The sequence below is a fragment of the Haemorhous mexicanus genome, chromosome 29 (genome assembly GCF_027477595.1).
Source record: "Haemorhous mexicanus isolate bHaeMex1 chromosome 29, bHaeMex1.pri, whole genome shotgun sequence".
NCBI lineage: Eukaryota > Metazoa > Chordata > Aves > Passeriformes > Fringillidae > Haemorhous > Haemorhous mexicanus.
Genome location: NC_082369.1, coordinates 205,047 through 225,116, shown reverse-complemented (window position 1 = coordinate 225,116; position 20,070 = coordinate 205,047). Strand labels below are relative to the sequence as shown.

Here is a 20,070-nt window from a genome sequence, read left to right as displayed (position 1 = left end):
GAAAAGCCCTGGTTTTATTTTGGGGTGAGCTGGGAGTGATGCTGGGGACCCTCTGGAGAGCGCAGGAGCCTGGGGGAGATCCTGGGGAACCCCAGGAAGGTTGGGGAGGCCCTGTGGGAAGATTTTCCCTGGAAACATCCTGGGGCTGTTGGGTGAGATCCTTGGGACCCTCTGGGAGAAGATTCTGGGGACTCTGGGGTGAGAAATCCCAACACACTTTCACAGAATTAAATGTAAATCTTTCATTTTATTTAACAAACACTATAATTTGAAGAATGTGTACTGAGGGAAAGAAAAATAATTTTCTTTTTTTTTTTGTTTTGTTTTTTTTTTCTCTTCTCTTTACAAAACAAAGAAGAAAAAAAACCAGGATATAAGAAAAAAAATAAAACCAACATATGTACAGGAAGAGCTGGCCAACTCCAACAGAAAGCACTAAAACAAGCATGGTGTTTCCAAACAGTTGCTTGGCCTGGAAAATTTAAAAGCAATTAAATTAGAATAAAAATATTAGGAAAACAACTGGACTCTAAAGCTACTGTGCAGCCAGGGCCGCGAGCACAGAACTTTGTACAGTAAAATTAATCTGGGAGCTCTACCCGGGTTTTTGTCAGTTGTTTTCATCCCCCTTTTCCCACCCCACCCCCGTTTCAACCTGAAAACATATTGCTTACAGCCAGGAAAGAGAAGGAAAGCAAAGCCTGGGCCAAGGGGTGCAGGTGTCCCTGGGGGAGAGGGAGCAGGAGCTGCTCCGGGTCCCCCCTGCCAGGCCTGGGCAAAGGGGGGTTGATCCCCACCCCTTCCATTCCAGGCCTGCAGACAAAACCCAGCCAGGCAGGAGGGGAGAATCCCCCTCCCACAGGGGCTCAGGGACCCCAACCCCGTTTGGGAGAGGGGGGTTGGGAGAGGAGCCCCCAGGCTGGCAGGGGACCCCTCCTCACTCTGGAGAGGGGTCTTTGCTTTTGGGCAAGTGGCCAACGAGGATTTAGGGCAGCTCTGGCTGGACCTCGGGGGCTTTTCCCTCCAGGTGGGATTGGCCATGTGTGGAATTTTCTGGAGTGAGGGGGAAGTGCTGGGAAAGGCACCAAGACCCCCCTCTCTGGCTACTGGGGTGAGGGATGGAGGGTTTGGGGTACCCTGAGGGGAGGATAAAGGGAGGATGGAGGGTTTGGGGTACCCTGAGGGGAGGATAAAGGGAGGATGGAGGGTTTGGGGTCTGGCAGTGCCCAGCAACACCAGGACCCTCGGGGGTCTCAGGCCAGCACTGGGCACAGGGACACGGCCCCTGCTCCTCACCCAGCCCAGGGGCAGGGCCAGCTCCCTCCCGGGGTTCTCCTGAGCTCCAGGGGGAGAAGCCAGCGAGGTCCAGAGCAAACCAGAGCCGGGAGGAGCCAGTGGGAACAGCAGAGCTGACGCAGAGGCCGGGACAGAAACTCTCCAAGACAAAGTCAAAAAGGTGACGCTTCGCAAACTCAAAAGCAACAACGTTTTGCCACCAAAGAGCACAGGAGGAGCTTTGGCTCCGGGGCCAAAGGCTGGGACAGAAAAGTGGAGGGGCCGGAGCGGCGGCAGCGCCCGGGCCCCGCCCTCGCACCCGCCCGCGACGGGCTCGGGACTCAAAGAAACCTGAATTGGAGTTACCGAGGTAGTTGGCTAAAAACTGAGATTCCCCCACCCGGCATCTTCTGGAAGGACCCCCCTGCCCTGCTCCTGCTCATGGTGCCAGGTGTGCCCAGGTGTGGGGGTGGCCTGCAGGTCACTGTCCCCATCCCCGGGCCTGGGGGTGGCCTGCAGGTCACTGTCCCCATCCCCGGGCCTGGGGGTGGCCTGCAGGTCACTGTCCCCATCCCCGGGCTTGGGGGTGGCCTGCAGGTCACTGTCCCCATCCCTGGGTGTGGGGGTGTCCTGCAGGTCACTGTCCCCAGGCCTAGGGGTGTCCTGCAGGTCACTGTCCCCATCCCCGGGCTTGGGGGTGGCCTGCAGGTCACTGTCCCCATCCCTGGGTGTGGGGGTGTCCTGCAGGTCACTGTCCCCATCCCCGGGCTTGGGGGTGGCCTGCAGGTCACTGTCCCCATCCCTGGGTGTGGGGGTGTCCTGCAGGTCACTGTCCCCATCCCTGGGTGTGGGGGTGGCCTGCAGGTCACTGTCCCCATCCCTGGGTGTGGGGGTGGCCTGCAGGTCACTGTCCCCAGGCCTGGGGGTGTCCTGCAGGTCACTGTCCCCATCCCTGGGTGTGGGGGTGTCCTGCAGGTCACTGTCCCCATCCCTGGGTGTGGGGGTGTCCTGCAGGTCACTGTCCCCAGGCCTGGGGGTGTCCTGCAGGTCACTGTCCCCATCCCTGGGTGTGGGGGTGGCCTGCAGGTCACTGTCCCCATCCCTGGGTGTGGGGGTGGCCTGCAGGTCACTGTCCCCATCCCTGGGTGTGGGGGTGGCCTGCAGGTCACTGTCCCCATCCCTGGGTGTGGGGGTGGCCTGCAGGTCACTGTCCCCAGGCCTGGGGGTGTCCTGCAGGTCACGGCCGGCGCCTCCAGAACCAACCTCAACGAAAAGGGAATGCGCAGCCCTTGTCAGTCTTCAAAAACACCAAAGTTATTGCACTTCAAAAATACAACAGATCTGTGGTTCGAGCCCCCCCCTCCCACCCCCCACCCCCCCATGGCTTCTGCTCAACTAAAACGAGTCACTACTGCACAAATCTCTACACTTCCCTTGGGATTAGGTTAGAATTCCAAACGTGTCTCTTTACATGAGGTGCAGAGCTGCTGGAGCTCTGAGCTAGAACAGTGCCACTTCCAACTGGACATCTCACCCCTGGCACCCCATGCCCCCAGTCCCACCCCTACAAACCCCCCTCTATCCCCTCTGGGTTACACAACCCCCCCAGAGCCCTCCCCGCTCCCCCCCCCCCCGCCCCGCCCCGGACTCACACGTCCAGCAAAACCTTTAGATTAATTAAGGAATGGTTAATTAACAAGAGGATCAAACTGCACACGGCTTTGGAGATGCAGGGGTGGGTGTCCTGGAGGTGTGCAGGGGAGCTCCCCCGATCCCGGGATCCAGGTGAGGGAGGATCCTGCCTGGCTTAAGACACTTTCTTTACTTCAGGCTCCAGTTCAGGGTCAGGCTCTGAGTGGGGTCGTTTTCCAACCAAGAAGCAGCTCAATGGTTTTTGTTTTTTGTTTGTGTCGTTTTTTGTTTTTTTTTTTCTTTTTTCTCTCGTTTTAATGAGTAATTTGGAATAGGAAAGTCACAGGAGATGAGGGAGGGAGGGAGATGAGGTGGGAGAGGACGTTCTCCCCCTCCTCCAGTTTAATAAGCACCAGAGTATTCAAGTCTGTCCGTTGGGAATTCCGAGCCGTGGCTGCAGTCAGCAGGCAGAGACTAAACCTTTCTCATAAGAGCAGCGTCGTTTGGGCTGGGGTCCCTCATCATCATCATCCTCCTCCTCATCCTCCTCCTCGTCCTCCTCCGAGGAGGAGCTGTCCAGTGTTAAATCCACCACGTCCGCCGGGGCTTTGCCGTTCTCGCCGGTGCCGTTGGCGGTGGCCAGGAGCCCGTTCACCTCCGAGGAACCTGGCACGGGGAGGAGGAGGAGCTGAACCCACTCCTGGCCAGCTCAGGGAAGGATCCAACACTCCTGGCTGGTCAGCCTGGACAAGGGAGGGCTCCAGGGAGAGCTCAGAGCCTAAAGGGGCTCCAGGAGAGCTGGAGAGGGACTGGGGATAAGAGATGGAGGGACAGGACACAGGGAATGGCTTCCACAGCCAGAGGGAATATTCTTCCTTGTGAGGGTGCTGAGGCCCTGGCACAGGGTGCCCAGAGCAGCTGTGGCTGCCCCTGGATCCCTGGAAGTGTCCAAGGCCAGGCTGGACAGGGCTGGGAGGAACCTGGGATAGTGGAAGGTGTCCCTGCCATGGCAGGGGCTGGGACTGGGTGATCCTGCAGGTCCCTTCCAACCCAAGCCATTCTGGAATGGTGTGATTTCCCCCAGGGAGGCTCACCTAGAACCAGGATTGGGCACTGAGGGCTGCAGCTCCGCTCCTTCTCGGCTCGGATGGGGCACCAGGAGCCATCCACCAGGTACTCGATCTCATCTGCATCTTCACATTCTGTCAGGATCTTGGACAGGAGCCTGCGGAGGGGACAGCAGGAGCTGTCACACCCCTGGCCATCAGCAGGGCGTGTGCAGTGACCCTGGATCCAAAAGGAACCTGCTGCTGGCTCCTGAGCTGAGCCCTTGGAGTCATGGACTTTACTCCCCATAAAACCAGCGCAGGCTCTGACAGTGCAAATCCATCCCAGCCCTTCCTGTCCATGCACCCAAATCATCAACTACCAGCTTAATTAGCTGCAATTAAAGACAGTTTTGCCTCTTCACCCAGTTTCCCAGGCACTGCTTCCAGGCAGGCGGCTGCTGCCCCATCCCATGGGACATTCCCAGGGACATTCCCAGCAAGGCTTTAGCAAAAGGTGAGATACCCTTTGGCATTAGGAACTCAGCAATCCAACAAACAGCACTGCACTTCCTTCCTAGTTTTATTTCCCAAATCTCTACAATAGCCACCAGAACAACATTCCTGCACCAGGAACACCATGAAACCATGAAAATACACCTGGAATGAGGCCCTGATTCCAGAGAAACTGGAGACTTGCTTTATTCCCTGTGTCCCAGCGTTTGCCTGGGATGTTTATTTGGAAATGCTCCTCTGCCAGGCCTCACTCCCTCCTGGACTTGAGCACTTTCCTTCAGGAGGAAGGAGAACTCCTAGTGGAAAGACTTCCAAGGTCAGGAAAACTTTGTGGCACCCCAGTGGGAGAGTTTCAGCTTTCCCCAGCTCCTGTAGGAATTTTCCCCTCAGGCAATCCCATCACCAGCGCAGCAACCACCAAGCTGCAGCTCCCAAAAAGCTGACACGGCCCTGAGGATCCCAGACCTGACCAACCACCTCCCTCCCTGCTCAGGAGCCTCTGGCTCTTTCTTGACTCCCAGCACTCAGCTGAGTGCCAGCTTCCCTCTCTCACTTCCAGGGAATCTGGGAAGGACTTCACCCAACAGAACTGGCATCAAATCCAGCCCTGAGCAGGGACAAAAGTCTGCTGAGCCTTCCCCAGGGACATCCTGCTGCTCCTCGTGCAGGACACAGGCATGGCTGACCCATATGGGTTCCACAATCCCACCCCTCGCAGCTTCCCCTGCATCTCCCCCTGTCAGAGATCTCCAGGGAACTGGATTTTCCTGTCAGGGTTGGCCAGGGGACAAAGCAAACAGGTTATCTGTGCTGGGGCTGCTCCAGGCTGCCTGGAAAGCCACAGCTCCTGGACCTGCCCAGGGCCCACAAAGGCAGCGACGCTCCCGGAGCCCTCGGTGGGGCTGGGAACAGACTGGTCTGCTCACTTCCCCGTGCCAGGGGAGCTGGAGCCACCCCAAACATCACCCCAAACTCTCCCTGCTCTTGAGAGAGCCTGCAGTGGAGGCCAATCCCACAGCCACGAGGGTGGAGATCACTTCCCAGCAGGCAGGAGCCACGTCTGTTGTTCCAGCAGCCCTTGGCCAGCACCACGAGGTCCCAGTGGTCCCAGTCTACAGAAGGCTCCCAGCATTTGGGGGCACAAAGCTGCTTCCAAACTCACCCCAAAGTGCTGCACCACAAGCCTGTTCCCCCCCAGCCCATTCCCACTTGCTCTAACACACCAAAACACTGAAACCAGAATATTAAGCACCAGCAGAATAAACTTTCATCAGTTTCAAAGTGAACTTCAACCAAGAGCTGGATGCTGCACCCAGTGGGGAAGGGGAAAGGGCAGAGAGGAGCAAAACTCACCCATCAATGATGAGCTGGTCGTAGGGGGCAGGTTTGTCACACACAGGGCACATCCATGTGGGCTTTTTCTCATTCATCTGTAGGTAGAAGACGGCATCAAAGCACTGCAGGTGTGCACAGGTCTCGGCCCGGCACGGCACCGACAGGCGCATCTTCACCAGCTGTGGGGCAGAGAGCAGAGCATCAGCCAGGACACCTGGCAAGGAACCCCCAGATCCCCTCAGAAGGAAAAACATTTGTGAGTTTGCAAAGCTGGTCTGGGAGTATGGTTTGGGTTCTTGACAAAACCAGACTAAAAGAGAGCTGGAGCTCCTTGGTTCTGGATTAAACTGGGAGGGCTGGGTTCCAGTGCCTGAAGGGGCTCCAGGAGAGCTGGAGAGGGACAAAGGATGGAGGGACAGGACACAGGGAGTGGCTTCCACTGCCAGAGGGAATATCAGGAAGGAATTCCTGGCTGTGAGGGTGGGCAGCCCCTGGCACGGGGTGCCCAGAGCAGCTGTGGCTGCCCCTGGATCCCTGGCAGTGCCCAAGGCCAGGCTGGAGCAGCCTGGGACAGTGGGAGGTGTCCCTGCCATGGCACTGGATGGTTTCAAGCTCCCTTCCAACCCGAACTCCAACTCCACGAGGAGCCTGCAGGGTCTCACCGGACAGATGAGGGACACTCGGACCCCGGTGGTGGCGATTTCACTGTCAGGGTCCAGGCGGAGCTTCTCTTTCACTGCAGGGAGAGCAGAGGACACAGCATTTAACAAAGCTCAGCCCCTGGCAGCTCTGGGGGAGCAGCTCACCCCTGCCCTGGAGTGAGAGTGGATCCCTTTCCCTGTCAGGGAGGGAATGAACACACGGACCTGGGGTTAATTCCCTCCTGAGCTCAGTGGCAGCAGGATGGGGGGAAGGTCTCCCCCTGGCACTTCCAGCTCAGAGCAAGTCCCCCCACAAGTGAGCAAACAAACTGAGAGGGAAAACACATCCCATCCTTCTGCCATCAGGTTATCAAGCCTCCTCTCAGCACTGCTGGGCTGCCGCTCCTCTACACTGGCCACCTCCTTTATTCCAGAACATTCCACAGGAACCACAAATGGGCCCAGACGTACCCAGGCAGACAGCTCAGAGCAAGGCAGCCATGCAAGACCAGGCACAGCAGCCATCCAGCACAGATCTGGGAAGAATCAGATGTTAGGAAAGGAGGAATCCTGCCCCTGCTGCTGCAGCCTGAAAAGAAAACCCAGAGGAGCAGCAGGGAAATCAAAGAAAGCAGCAGATGGGCAGGTCCCACGCGTGCAGGTCCCACACCAAGGTGCAAAAATCAACAAAACGAGCTTTGAACTGCTCCCCAAGTCCTGAGGAGGAGCTGCTGCTCCCACTGCTGTCTGCAATGCCTCTGACACTTCCATCACCGTTTTTCTTTGGAGCAAGTCAACCATTTCTTTTGACCTTTTCAGATCATAACAAGATGTCTCCAGACAATGAGGCTACATGCAGCTCTGCAACACCCAGCTTTAATTAGAGAGTGACTTCTCAGATGTGAAATTCCCAGGAGATTACAAGATTTGGGCTTGTTTTCCTCACATTAGGAGCCTTTTCATCCAAGCTTAATTTTTTATGAAGTTCTTTGTAAGAGCTTTCTCTGTGCATCAGTTACTGGGAGACCTGGGAAGCAGAATTTTCTAGGATCTCCAGATCAGGATTTTGGATCCAAAGCCATAATCTGTTCTCAGACAATGTTCCTGTATTAAGTTCTGCAGAATTTTATGCAAAGCAAGATGAGTCAGCAGTGAGATGTGACTGAAGCCAAAGGACAGCTTCAGTGACCGGGAATTACTTGCAGAGCAGGCCAGAGCTAGAAAAGCAAAGTTTAGGATCTCCTCAGGTTGGCCAGTTCTGGATATCTAAACAACTTCCAAGCACGAAAACACCAAGGAGCTGAAATAAGAGATTGCTCTTATTTGGTTTTATTTAAAGTCACCAAATACAACTGATCCCTGCCCGAAATCCAGGTGTCTGCAGGCTGGGTACACCTGGAACCACCATCCACCTCCAAGACTGGCAGGCTGGGGAAGTTCAGCCTGGAGAAGAGAAGGTTGAGTGGAGACCTCCCAGCAGCATTGCAGTCCCTGAAGGGGCTCCAGGGATGCTGGAAAGGGGCTCTTCTTTAGGAACTGTAGTGACAGGACCAGGGGGAACAGCTTGAAGAGGGGAAACTGGGGTTAAGATGTGCAGGGGAAATTCCTCCCTGTGGTGAGGCCCTGGCACAGGGTGCCCAGAGCAGCTGAGGCTGCCCCTGGATCCCTGGCACTGCCCAAGGGCAGGATGGGCAGGGCTTGGAGCAGCCTGGGACAGTGGGAGGTGTCCCTGTCCATGGCAGGGGTGGCACTGGATGGGCTTTAAGGTCCTTCCAACCCAAACTGAGCTGGGGTTTCCTGACAGTTTCTTATCCTTGGGAGTTTTCCAGGATCTGGACAGGTTTAAAGACCATCAGGATCACGGGGGCAGTTCTTCCACGCAGAATGAAACAGTGAGAAGGTTTTGTCCAGCAACATGAGAAACTGGGAATCTTTCACACTCATGAGCTCCGAGTCATGAGCTTCCATTCCACCTTGGAAAAGTAATTTCCCCTCATTTCCAGTAATGTTTTACATGAGCCTCATACCAGGAGGATTTACCTGAGTGGTTTGGGATAAGCATCTCTGGGGACCATCTCTTCTCTGAAGCTCTCAAGGCATATCAAAGTGCTGCTGGTGACATCCCACTGCCACCCCAAGGAGTCCCAGGGACTGGGGCAGCAGGACATTGTCACCAGGATCCCTCGCTCCAGAAATCTCCTCTGGGAATCCCGAGGTCAGTGCTGCTCATACTGACTCAGCTGAAGGCATGAAGCCCTTCCAGTCACAACGACACCGGCACAAATCCTACAGCCAACTACAGAGCTGCCGCAGAGCCACCAGAACCACGGCTTTGGGGTGACCTCCCACGGCTCACACACAGCTCAGCAAGTCTGTTCAGATAAAAAGTGGGGTTTACACAGCTGGAGGGAAGCAGAGGTGTGAAAGGTGGAGGTTATTCCCCAGCAGGCTGCAGACAGGCCCTTCCTGAGCCACTCACCCAGTGCTTTGCAGAGCTCCGGGTGTTTGATGCCGATGGTTTTCAACCTCTGCAGCAGCTCTGCTGAGGTCATCTGCCGCACCAGGTACAGCCCCACCGAGTAGCTCTGGGGAGAGAGGGAGGAGAGGATGAGGAGGCTGCTCTGCAGGGCTGCCTGGGCACCTCTGGGGGCTCCCTGGGCTCTCACCTTGCCGTAGTTGCCCCAGGTGACCGTGATGCGGTTGGTGGCCGCCGACAGGTACATGAGGTGGGTGAGGTTGATGGGCCTGCAGGGCCTCTTGGGTTCCACCCCGGGTTTGTTTGAGGGGTAGTAGCCCTAGAGCAGGAAGATGAAGTACAGATATTTATTTTTTTACTCAAGGTACATCTGTTGATCAGCTCCATTAAATTGCACTCAGTCTCAGGGATGGGGGGAAGGAGCTGAGTACATCTGGAGCACAAAGTAAACAGGATCGAGCCTTTATACAGAACAGCTCATTAACAACATGGCTAATCCATTAAAAAATTAGTCTTGAACTAAGCAGTGCACTTCTATAGTGTGGCATTCATCAGGGAAGCCATTTCCTTCCACAGCCCACAGACTTCCCCCCAGATTTTCCTCCCCAGTCCCCCAGTGCTCACCGGCACGGAGCAGTAGCTGTGGTTCACCTTGACGGCGATGTTGGGAGGGTACTGATCCTCCTGGGGGGAACTGGTGTCTGTGTAGCAGATTCTGGGCACAAACAACACATCCCATAATAGCTCAACACTCTGCACATCCCCAGCTCCCACAGGCCCTGTCCCAATGCCCATCCCCATCCCAATCCAGGCTCCCTCAGCAGAGCCCATCCAGGTGGGACTCTGCTGCTTCTGCTTGAGGTTCAAAAGCGGAGTTTAAGATGCTCCTGTGAGGCCCAAGAACAAAAAGTTCACTGGAAATTCTCTCTGGAGCCATGGAATCCATGTTGGAACTTGCTAGAACGTTCCCTTCCCCCCTGCTGCCCCTGATGTTCAATGAGCCCAGCCCAGACCTACCTGAGCACCACCTGAACCGATTTCACGCCGGGTTGCAACTCCCTGGTAAATGAAAGAACAGAAAACTTCAAATTAATTATGTAAAAAAAAAAAATCCCTAACCCCAAAAGAATCACCCAAACCAGCTGCCAGACTCAAGAACTTTAGTTGTTCCTAATTTTTTAAAATAGAACTTCAAAAAAATACCTCACAGAATTTTATTTAAATAGTACAATTCCCCCTGCAAATATCAGCTGTCCTGTAATTATTTTTTTTTCCTGATGCACCAACCTACAGCTTTTCTCTGGGTTTTCAAAACTGTTCAGGTGCCTTCTGGTGATTTGTGAGAATTTATAAAAACTGGGTTTTAAGGTCAGGTTTACCTGACAGTGTTCAAGACTCTCTGTGTTTAATTATTCAGCTGAAGCTGCTCATGCAAACCAAGGGACTGAATGTTAAGGCCCCACTGTGAATATTGCAACCTCCACCAGGGCTATTCCTGACAGGATTTTAACTGCAATCAGGAAAGAAATGGAAGACACAACAAGGATGTTTTACCAGGAGAACAAAATAACCAAGATATTTTTCCTCCAGCTCTTTAATTTATGACAAAGAGAAATAGTCAAAGGTTTTATGTTGAATTTTTGGAGGAATTCTTCTGTGTGAAGAAGGGAGCAGGTCAGCCAAGAGGAAACCTCCCTGCCTGCACTGCCACCTCTGAGGGGAGCCTTTGTTTGACTCAAAAGTTGCAGCTGACAGAGGTCAGGGTAAATCCTAATCCGAGATGTTTCCTGGGGCAGTTCCTGCAGCCTCCTCCCCACCAAGGAAGTTCCTTTAAGATGCAAACAGCCTCACACTCTGCCTTTTGAACCTGGCACAGAGGAAGGGCTGCAGACACTCACACCACCAGCTCAGCAGAGAATTTAGGTCATCGATGATTTCATCCTGATTCTCCTGCCCAAATGCACCATTCCAGAGGGAGATTAGAGCAGCACAAGTGAAACTTAAGGACCTGCATGGGGGAATCTGCAGCTCCCACTCCCCCCAAAGCTCTTTGCTGTCCATGAGGAGCAGCCTGATGTCCTAACACAAATCCTGTTCCCTTGCAGAGAACAAAAGCTTCCCCGGGCAGGGAACGCAGGGGAATGATGGAATTATGCAGCTGCATTTTCTGGAACTGTTAACACCCAGTGAGGAGTACCTGGAATTTCTGATCAGCTCCACTTGTCTTGGTGTTAATGCAAAAATGCACGGACTTTCCTGAAGCTTCTCATTATTCTGTGGAACTGAGGAGGGAAGAAAAGAGTGTCCATCAAAGTGAGAACGGCAGCTCTGAGCACGAGGTGATTGTTATGCTCTGCTTATCTCCAAGTCTTGTTTTCTCCCAACCCCCAGAATTGCAGTTTTCACCTGTTTTGGTAATTCTCCTTTGATCAGAGCTTTGCTCATTTATTCTCACTGTTCAGTGCAACCAGCACAAGCTTTGGATTTGATTTTTCTCTTTTTAAAATTATTTTTCCTCCCCTCAAATAATTCAAGAGCCATCAGCTCACCACATCAGTGGTGTCACAGTGTGACCACATCCTCAAGAAGCCCAAGAGGAGACCTGAGCCTGACACAAAAGCCCAAAACCAACCAGACTGAGCAGGCGGGTTCTGGAAAAGAAAGAAAACAACCCCAGCAACAAAAAAAGATTAGCTCAGATAATAAAAAAGCAACACAAAAAGCAGCTGGAAGAGACAAAACACAACTTCAAACCCCCTGACCTTGAGGGTGGGACAGCAGAGAGGCTGGAGAGAGCCCAGCATTAACTGGGGCCTTTTGCACACTGATAATTTTAACATCCAGTGCATTTAACGTGGGGAAGATGAAGCTTGAGACGTGGGAAACTTTTGTTGCAACCTGTGCTTCAATCCAAACACGTTTTATTTTCAGTTTTGTGTCTCGAAGCAAAGTTCAGCCCCTGAGCTGCTGAAAGTCACGGGAGGAACACAAAGAAGAAGTGCTAAAACAGCTTTCTAAAAATTATTTAGCAAGAATTGGGTGTTTTGCTTTGCCTCCCTTCCACTGCATGGTTATTCAAAGCCAACAGGAGCTCAGAAGGAGGAAAGTTCACTTTTGTATGAAAAAGAGGAGATGAAGCAAGGATAAAACCTCAGCAGCTCTTGGAAGACCTGGTGACAGCTTGAGTCACTCCAGGTGCTTCCCCTTTGGTCCCATTTCTGTTTTAAAAATGCAAATGGAACTTTCAAAAATACATTTCAGAAGTAAGAATTAAGATACCGTTGTGGAACTTTTTGTTTAATTCCAGTTTCCACCCAAATATCTCCTGACAAAAACAACCAGCAGAAAGTAAAACATTTCATGAGGTATTTTTAGCAAGTGATGATTGACAAGGACAGTAACAAAAAGTAATTTTAATGTTTCTGATTAAGAAACTGCCAATGAACTGAGTCCTGCTGATTGTTCAGCCACACAAAGACAAAGCAAACCTGATTAGGAAAAGTGAGAAGCTGCTCGTGGTTTATTTTGCATTTCTATCAGCTCACTCTTCCTTTACACAAAAATCAAATTGCTGCTGGAACAGAAACCCAAAATCTGGGAGGTGCAGCCTGGTCAGGTGTGAGACCTGAAGCTCTGCTGGTGCCCAGCTCCTGCTGGCTCCACAGAAACCTCAGGCACCAGCAGGGAAAACCAGAGAGCCCTGCAGGGACCTGGCTGGCCCAGGGGAGGTGTCACCTACCATGGCCAGAGCTGCAGGTAACGAGCCCTCGGGTCTGAGCTGATGCAGGGGACATTTAATGGCAACTTGGGACAAAACCTGGGAATCCCAGCGAGTGCACCCAGCCTCTTCTGCCTCTGCGTGCTTCCACCTCTTGGAGATCTGTTTTCCTTCAGAATCCCATCTTGGAATTGCTGACTAACACACATTTAACACCGAACAAACCATTCCCCACACAATTATCATGTTTGAGCTTGACTCTGTCACCACTCAGCTGTTTTGTCACAGCATTAACGCCTTCAAATGAAGAAGAAATTACATAAAATCTGACTAATTAGACCTTTATCTTTCTGTTTCTGCACAATCAAATCTTTTTCTACTTTTTTTCCCCCAAGCCACAACAAACATATTTTCAGCAAAGCCAGACCAGCTCAAGTTGTAGAATCATTTGGTAGAGAATTCTGACATTACCACATGAATTTATGAGACACTCAGCAGAACTCAACTTCTCTGGACACGCTGAATTTGCTACCAGAACATTCTATTTAACATCAGTTAACAACATCCTTTGTTTCTCCAAACCAAAATAATGAAAAATCAGTCTCCACACCCCAGGGAAAAAGCTTTTCCTCCAGTTTTTCTGGTTACCCCTCAGAACACACAGCACCACGCACAAATAACTGTGACAAGCACACACAGAAAGGTCAAAAAGACAGTTTGAGGTGTGGCCACCATCTTTTTTATCCATAGGATGCTTCAGGTCAGGGATTTTTAGTGCTGAAAACCAGCATTAGTGTGGAATATGGCTCCACACTCCATGGGAACCAAACAAGGTGGGATTCCAAAGTGACCACATTCCAGGCCTGAGGAAAATCACAGGAGCACAGGGTTTGGATTGGGAAGGACCTGAGGGCTCATCCCACTCCATCCCACAGGCAGGGACACCTTCCACTGTCCCAGGGTGCTCCAACCCGGCCTTGGACACTCCCAGGGCTGCCACAGCTTCTCCTGCCCGGTGCCAGGGCCTCCCCACCCTCACAGGGAGGAACTGCTCCCCAACATCCCATCTCAATCTCTCCTCTTGTAGTCTGAAACCATTCCCCCTTTCCCAGAACTCTCCCTCGCTGTAAAAAGCCACTCTCCCTCTTTTGTCAGTTACCTTTGAGCACTGGCAAGCCCAGAGATGAATATTCCTCTGTATATTCTGAGCATGGGGGGGAAGAGAGGGGGGAAGAGAGAGAGAGAGAGAGAGAGAGAGAGAAAGGAGGGGGGAGAGAGAGAGAGAAAGGGAAGAAGAGAGAGAGAGAGAAAGGAGGGGGGAGAGAGAGAGAGAAAGGGAAGAAGAGAGAGAGAGAGAAAGGAGGGGAGAGAGAGAGAGAAAGGAGGGGAGAGAGAGAGAGAAAGGAGGGGAGAGAGAGAGAGAAAGGGGGGAAGAAAAGAGAGAGAGAGAAAGGGGGGAAGAAGAGAGAGAGAGAAAAAGGGGGGAAGAAGAGAGAGAGAGAAAAAGGGGGGAAGAAGAGAGAGAGAGAAAAAGGGGGGAAGAAGAGAGAGAGAGAAAAAGGGGGAAGAAGAGAGAGAGAGAAAAAGGGGGGAAGAAGAGAGAGAGAGAAAAAGGGGGGAAGAAGAGAGAAAGAGGGGAAGAAGAGTGAAAGAGAGAGAGAGAGAAAGAGAGAGAGAGAGAGAAAGGGGGGAAGAAGAGAGAGAGAGAAAAAGGGGGAAGAAGAGAGAGAGAAAGAGAGAAAGAGAGAGAGAGAAATGGGAGAAGAGAGGGAGAGAGAAAGAGAAAAAGGGGGAAGAAGAGAGGGGGTCTCACCACCCCAACCATCAGCCTCTCCAGCCACACAACTTCAGAAAGTCCTCAAAACCACAACTTATTTATCCATTTATATTTATCAACTTTATTCACCTTATAACTTATTTATCAACACCCCCCCAAACTCACCTAACTCTGTGGGCTTCAACAGCTCGTCCAGCGTGGTATAAAAGGGCAACTTGACCAAGCGAACCTCGGGCTTGGCCACTTTGGGGGGCAACCTGCCCAGTCCGTTCAGGTATTTGCCGTAGAGGGCAGGGTAGTCGATGCTGGCGGCCGGCAGGGTCCGGGGCACGGCGCTGCCGCGGTCGTAGGAGGAGTGCAGGGCCAGCGCCTCGGCACGGGGCGGCGCCGGCGGCGGCGCCACCTCCGAGCCCTTCTTGTTGTAGCGAGTCTCGTAGAGCTCCTTGATCTTCTTGAACACCTCGGGGCTGCAGTCAAACTGGACCAGCTGCAAAGCTCGGGTCACTAGTTCGTGTTTTAGTCCGCTTTTACTCCTGCCAACAAAACCCAGCAACATCTGAAGATCTGAGACTCGGAAACTCATCACCATGTTCTGGGGGATAAAAAATTAAAAGATGTTCTCATAGTTATAAAAGGCAAAGGTTTCGTTGTCACTTTATAACTACAAGGCAAGATATTAAAAATTTCCCCTCAAAGAAAGACCCCAAACCTGTCCAAACCCAGCGCTGTCACCTGACTCTGGTTCCCATTTCTTGTCTGAGCAACACAAACGCGGCGATCGCCCACTGAAGGACAAAACCACCAGCACAGTCATCAAATGACTCAAAAATCACTTGGACATCCTCAAGACAGCTCAGCTGGAAGCAGGAGCGACCTCAAAGGTCTAAACCAAGAGGCCATGCTTGTGGAAGAGCTGATGAACTCCTTCAGCAGCCTGAGGATCCAGAATTCCCAGAGAAACACGGAAAACTTCATCCCAAACGGTGCCAGTGCAAGGCACAAGGGGAAAATCAAAACGAGTCAGGTGAGGCTGAGGTGAACTGGGGCCACCAATGCTGGATTTCTGGATGGGAAAACCCCTCCAGAATCCTCTCCACATCCAGGGATCTTTAAAAACCCACATATTTCAGAGTATGGAAGGATACTGAGATTATTGAGGAGAGCAGTGTGTTCCCAGGAGAACAATGCCAAGCACTCCCCTGCGATCCCAGCCAGCAGCTGCCTTGCAGTTATCAATTTCAGTCTGATAAGCAGCAAAACCCAGCTCAGGCTTCCAGAATTCCCTCTCTCTGGCAACTCAGGCCTGGAACTGTCAGCAGAGTCAAAGGCCACAAGGCAACCTCCCATCAGAAACCAGGAATTCTTCCTGTTGAACCCACAGCTCCAGGCTGGCAGTTCAGATCCCCAAACACCAAACCTTAAAATCACAAAGTAGTGGCTAATAAAGTTCATGGGTTGGGAAATTCCAGCTGCCCTGGAAATAAACCTGGTAGATATCCACACATATTCACTCCACATCCTTCCTAGTTTGTGGGGAATGTGGGAATTCAAGAAGAAACCCCACCAAAAAAATCCAGCAGATCTTCCCCAACCTCTACCCTACTCTTCAATTAATAATTAAAAAGAAAGCATAAAAAATAATCTAACAATCTTATAATTTCCTAGAATAAACCAGCTACAGATTTTTTTTTTTATTTTTTAATTAAGAAATACACAACTGTTTCTAGAAACATTTCACAACCACTTTTGGATGTGTGGGAATTAGATGAGAGAGAGAGAAATGCCATTTGATTTTCTCCTTTTCCCTTACATATGTCATTTAATCTGAAAACCCAAAAGCTGTTATGTCACTGTCTGTAGTGAGAACTTCTGGGAGTCGTGATGAGTCCCAAAATATCCCCGATGAGAGGAAAAAAAGCCTGATGACTAAAGAGGAGAGAAAAGATGTTTAATTGCCAGAAAGTCAGAATTTCAGAGCCCTGGATTCATGGTGCTGCTCCAGCACACACCTCCTGTGAAATCCTGGAGAAATCTACTTTGTGCCTCGGTTCTCTTCAACTCAAAATTAGAATCAGGATCATTAAGGTTGGAAAAGACCTCCAAGATCATCAACTCTGATGAAATCCCACCAGGATCATTAAACTGTGCTAGGAAATGGAGAGAATCTTGTGGTCCCCGAGGGATTTGAGGATAAAAGGTGTATTTGGAAAGATAAATTCATCAAGACACAGCAGCAGGAGGTACCAGGGCATCCCAGGAGCTCAGGAGACAGAACTCCTCCTGTGGGAATTGCTCCTGGAGCACCTCACCCAGGACTCTCGGCCTGGAAAGTGGAGCTGGAGCCCAGAGTTTCCATTTTGAAGGAATTAAAGCTGATGAGATTTGAGCAGCAACACAACAACAACAAACCCCAGACAAAGCAAACCGAGGGCTCGAGCTGCCCCGTGAGAGCAGGGAGAGCACATGGACTGCCGAGATTCCCGACACTCCCGGCCGTTCCTCCTCTCAGACCCCTCGTGTGGGACGGCTCCGACCCCACCAAAAGCCTCTGCGGCGACCACGATGCCTGGGAAGCGCGTTCCCCGTCTGGCAGAGCCCCCCAAAAAGCCTCTCCCGCCGGGATGGCTGCGGCCATGCAGCCCCATCCCTGCCGAGGGCTGCTCCTGCGGGCGGGGAGCGCTTCCCGGGGAACACTTCCTTGGGAACACTTCCAGGGAACGCTTCCCGGCCGCTGCCGTTGCTCCTTAACCGCCCTCAGCACCGGCTGCCACCGGCCGCTGCCCCGGCTCCCGCAGAACCGGGATCCCGAGGGGACCGGGAAATGCTCCCGCTGCTTCCCAAGGCACAAACCGCCTTGGAAACACAACTGCGAGCAGGGATTCGCTTCGCCCCATCCCAGCGGGGCCCTGCGGCCGCCCGTGCCCCCGGCAGTGCCGTCCCGGCGGCTCCCCGACCCCCGCCCGCCGGACAGCTCCGCACCGAGCCGCTCCACCCCGGGGCGGGCAGCGGGACCGGCCCGGGGGGGCGCGGGGGCAGCACCAGCGCTCCTTAATGCCGGCACTTAGCGGGGGCGGCCCGCCGCGGGGAGAGCCCCGAGGAGGGCGGGCAGCACCGCGGGCCGACCCGGCCCGGTTCGGCCCCGGGAGGTCCGGCGGGGGCTGCGGCCCTGAGGCCGGGGCGGGGCAGTCTCTGAGGTAAAAAGGCGAGGGGGAGGCCCCGGAGCGCCGCCCCCGCGGTTCGCAGCGCCGCCCCCCGCCGTTCCCCCGCGCCGGGAGTCGCCCGGTGCCAGCCGGGCCCCGCGGGCGGGGCGGCGGCGCCGCTTCCCTCACCTTCGCCTCCACCAGCTCCGCCGCCATCTTGGGCCTCCAGCGTCCACCGCGCCGGGCGCCGCCGCCGCCGGGTCACGTGACGCCCTCGCGCCGGGGGGAGGGCGGGGCCGGGCCGCGAACACCGCCCAATCGGCGAGCGCGCCCCTCGCTCCCCGGCCACGCCCTTCGAGACACGCCCCACCAGGCCACGCCTCCCCGGGAGTCTTAAAGGGGCCGCGCTCCGCTAAACCGGGGGAACGGCGGCGGGAGCGGTGGGGGCGGGGATGGAGGCGGCCCCGCGGGCACTGCGGGAGGGGTTGGGGGTGGGCAGGAGATGGGGGCTGCCCCCAAGATGGCGGCAGGTGGCTGCCCCGGGGCAGGGCAGGGCAGGGCCCGGTGAGCTTGGCCTGAGGCTCCGCCGCCGTCCCCGGTGAGGAGGGAAGGGGATGGGGGGCTCTGGGAGAGGAGGGATGGGGATGGGAGGACAGGGGAATCTCCTGGCCAAAATTTGCTCCGTGGCAGCAACGTCCCAGAGACCCCCAAGCCTTCCTTCGCCAGTCAGTGTTTGTGCCCCTTTCTGCAACTTAACACATTGCTAATTAACAATACCTTAATAATAATAATAATAATAATAGTAATAAATATATTGTGGTTTGCGTCTTCCTCCCAATAGGCAGCTCCAATCTCTGCTCTGGGAGCAGGGACAGGAGCCCGGGAACAGCTGGAGCTGTGCCAGGGATTTGGGATGGAGCTCAGGGAAAGGTTCTGCCTCTGAGGGTGGTGGGCACTGCCAGGCTCCGCCGGGAATGGGCACATTCCCAACCTGCCAGAGCTCCAGGAGCCTTTGGGCAACTCTCTGGGACAGGGTGGGGTTGTTGGGGTGTCTGTGCAGGGCCAGGAGTTGTTCTGGATGATTTCAGGGTAACTGCAGTGTTTGGGGTGAATTGCTGCACTGGGTGAGGTTTTCCAGCACTTTCCTCTCCGTGCCATCGACCCCACGTACTAATTAAAGAAAAAAGCAATTAACAGTTTCTCAGGAAGAGTAGGATGCAAATCAGGTTTCCCAGTTTTCCCTTCTAGGCTGGCAAAAGCCAGGGTCGGTGCTAAAAACCCACCAGATTGCTATGGAAACCCCAAAGGCCGATAATTCATCCCGTCACGGTGGCAGAGCCAGGCCCAAAGCCATCCTGGGTGTCACTCTGTCTGTCCTGCCTGTCCCTGCCTCACATGGGCAGCCTGGGGCTGTGCTGGGAATGTGCTGGGAATGTGGGAGCTGCCAGAGACAGAGCTGGCACGGCCCAGCCTGGAGAGCAGCAGCTTTGGGGTGAGCTCATTGTGGCCTCCAGGACCTGAAGGGACCCCACAAGAAACACGGAGAGAGAGAAGGGACAGAGGGGCAGGACACAGGGACTGGCTTCCACTGCGAGAGGGCAGGGCTGGATGGGATTTTGGGATGGAATTCCCGGCTGGGAGGGTGGGATGGGATTCCCAGAGCAGCTGTGGCTGCCCCTGGATCCCTGGCAGTGCCCAAGGCCAGGCTGGACGGGACGATGGAAGGCGTCCCTGCCATGGCACTGGATGTTCCTCCGTGTCCCTTCTGAGCCAAACCATTCACTCCGTGATTCCTGCCGGCTCTAAGGTGGATGAGGGCGCACAGGGAGGGCTCGGAGGCTGGGCCCTGAGCTCCGTGCCAGCCCGGTGACCCCAGGCCCTGAGCTCCGTGCCAGCCCGGTGACCCCAGGCCCTGAGCTCCGTGCCAGCCCGGTGACCCCAGGCCCTGAGCTCCGTGCCAGCCCGGTGACCCCGGGCCCTGAGCTCCGTGCCAGCCCGGTGACCCCGGGCCCTGAGCTCCGTGCCAGCCCGGTGACCCCGGGCCCTGAGCTCCGTGCCAGCCCGGTGACCCCGGGCCCTGAGCTCCGTGCCAGCCCGGTGACCCCAGGCCCTGAGCGCCATGCCAGCCCGAAGACCCCAGGCCCTGAGCTCCGTGCCAGCCCGGTGACCCCGGGCCCGGCGGGGGCTCCGGCCGGTGCTGCCCCCGCGCTCCTCCCCGCCCGCAGGGGGCGCTGCAGCACCGGCCCGCCCGGAGCATGCGCACTGCGGGCACCTTGCGGGACCGGGGCGGGGCGGCTCGGACCCACCGGTGCCCGGGGCCGCCGCATGCCACCGGGCTCGGCCCTACCGCCTGCTCCTAGTGGCCGAGCCTCCGTGCTCGGCTACCGCTCGGTGATACCGCTCTGAGGGCGGCCTCACTGACCCCGGTGCCCCGGGCCGGTTCTTCGCCCCTCCCGCTGCCGGTGTGACTTTCAACCCACTGCAGCCCGGGCGGGGCGGGGCTGCCGCTATCGG

The 20,070-nt window shown here is 54.7% G+C and overlaps 1 protein-coding gene across 1 annotated transcript; it reads right to left on the bottom strand.

Annotated features, from left to right (window-relative positions):
• Positions 1-227: 227 nt before the first annotated feature.
• On the bottom strand, positions 228-17,849 carry PIAS4 (protein inhibitor of activated STAT 4). Its single transcript, XM_059869794.1, has 12 exons — positions 17,746-17,849; positions 14,582-15,008; positions 11,119-11,203; positions 9,939-9,980; positions 9,546-9,636; positions 9,112-9,240; positions 8,925-9,030; positions 6,467-6,540; positions 5,823-5,983; positions 4,002-4,132; positions 2,928-3,573; positions 228-472 (listed from the first exon to the last, which is right to left on the bottom strand). Exons 1-11 carry the CDS (start codon positions 17,770-17,772, stop codon positions 3,368-3,370), a joined length of 1,479 nt encoding a protein of 492 aa, XP_059725777.1. The 5' UTR covers positions 17,773-17,849; the 3' UTR covers positions 228-472; positions 2,928-3,367.
• Between the last annotated feature and the right edge of the window lie 2,221 nt (positions 17,850-20,070).

Excerpts from the sequence above, each read along its gene's own strand:
- PIAS4 (XM_059869794.1), bottom strand. The coding sequence starts at position 17,772 with ATGGCGGCGGAGCTGGTGGAGGCGAAG. Across the intron at positions 9,637-9,938 it reads TCGGTTCAGGTGGTGCTCAG|AATCTGCTACACAGACACCA; the intron begins GTAGGTCTGGGC and ends GTTTGTGCCCAG. Across the intron at positions 3,574-4,001 it reads GTGCCCAATCCTGGTTCTAG|GTTCCTCGGAGGTGAACGGG; the intron begins GTGAGCCTCCCT and ends TCCCCGTGCCAG.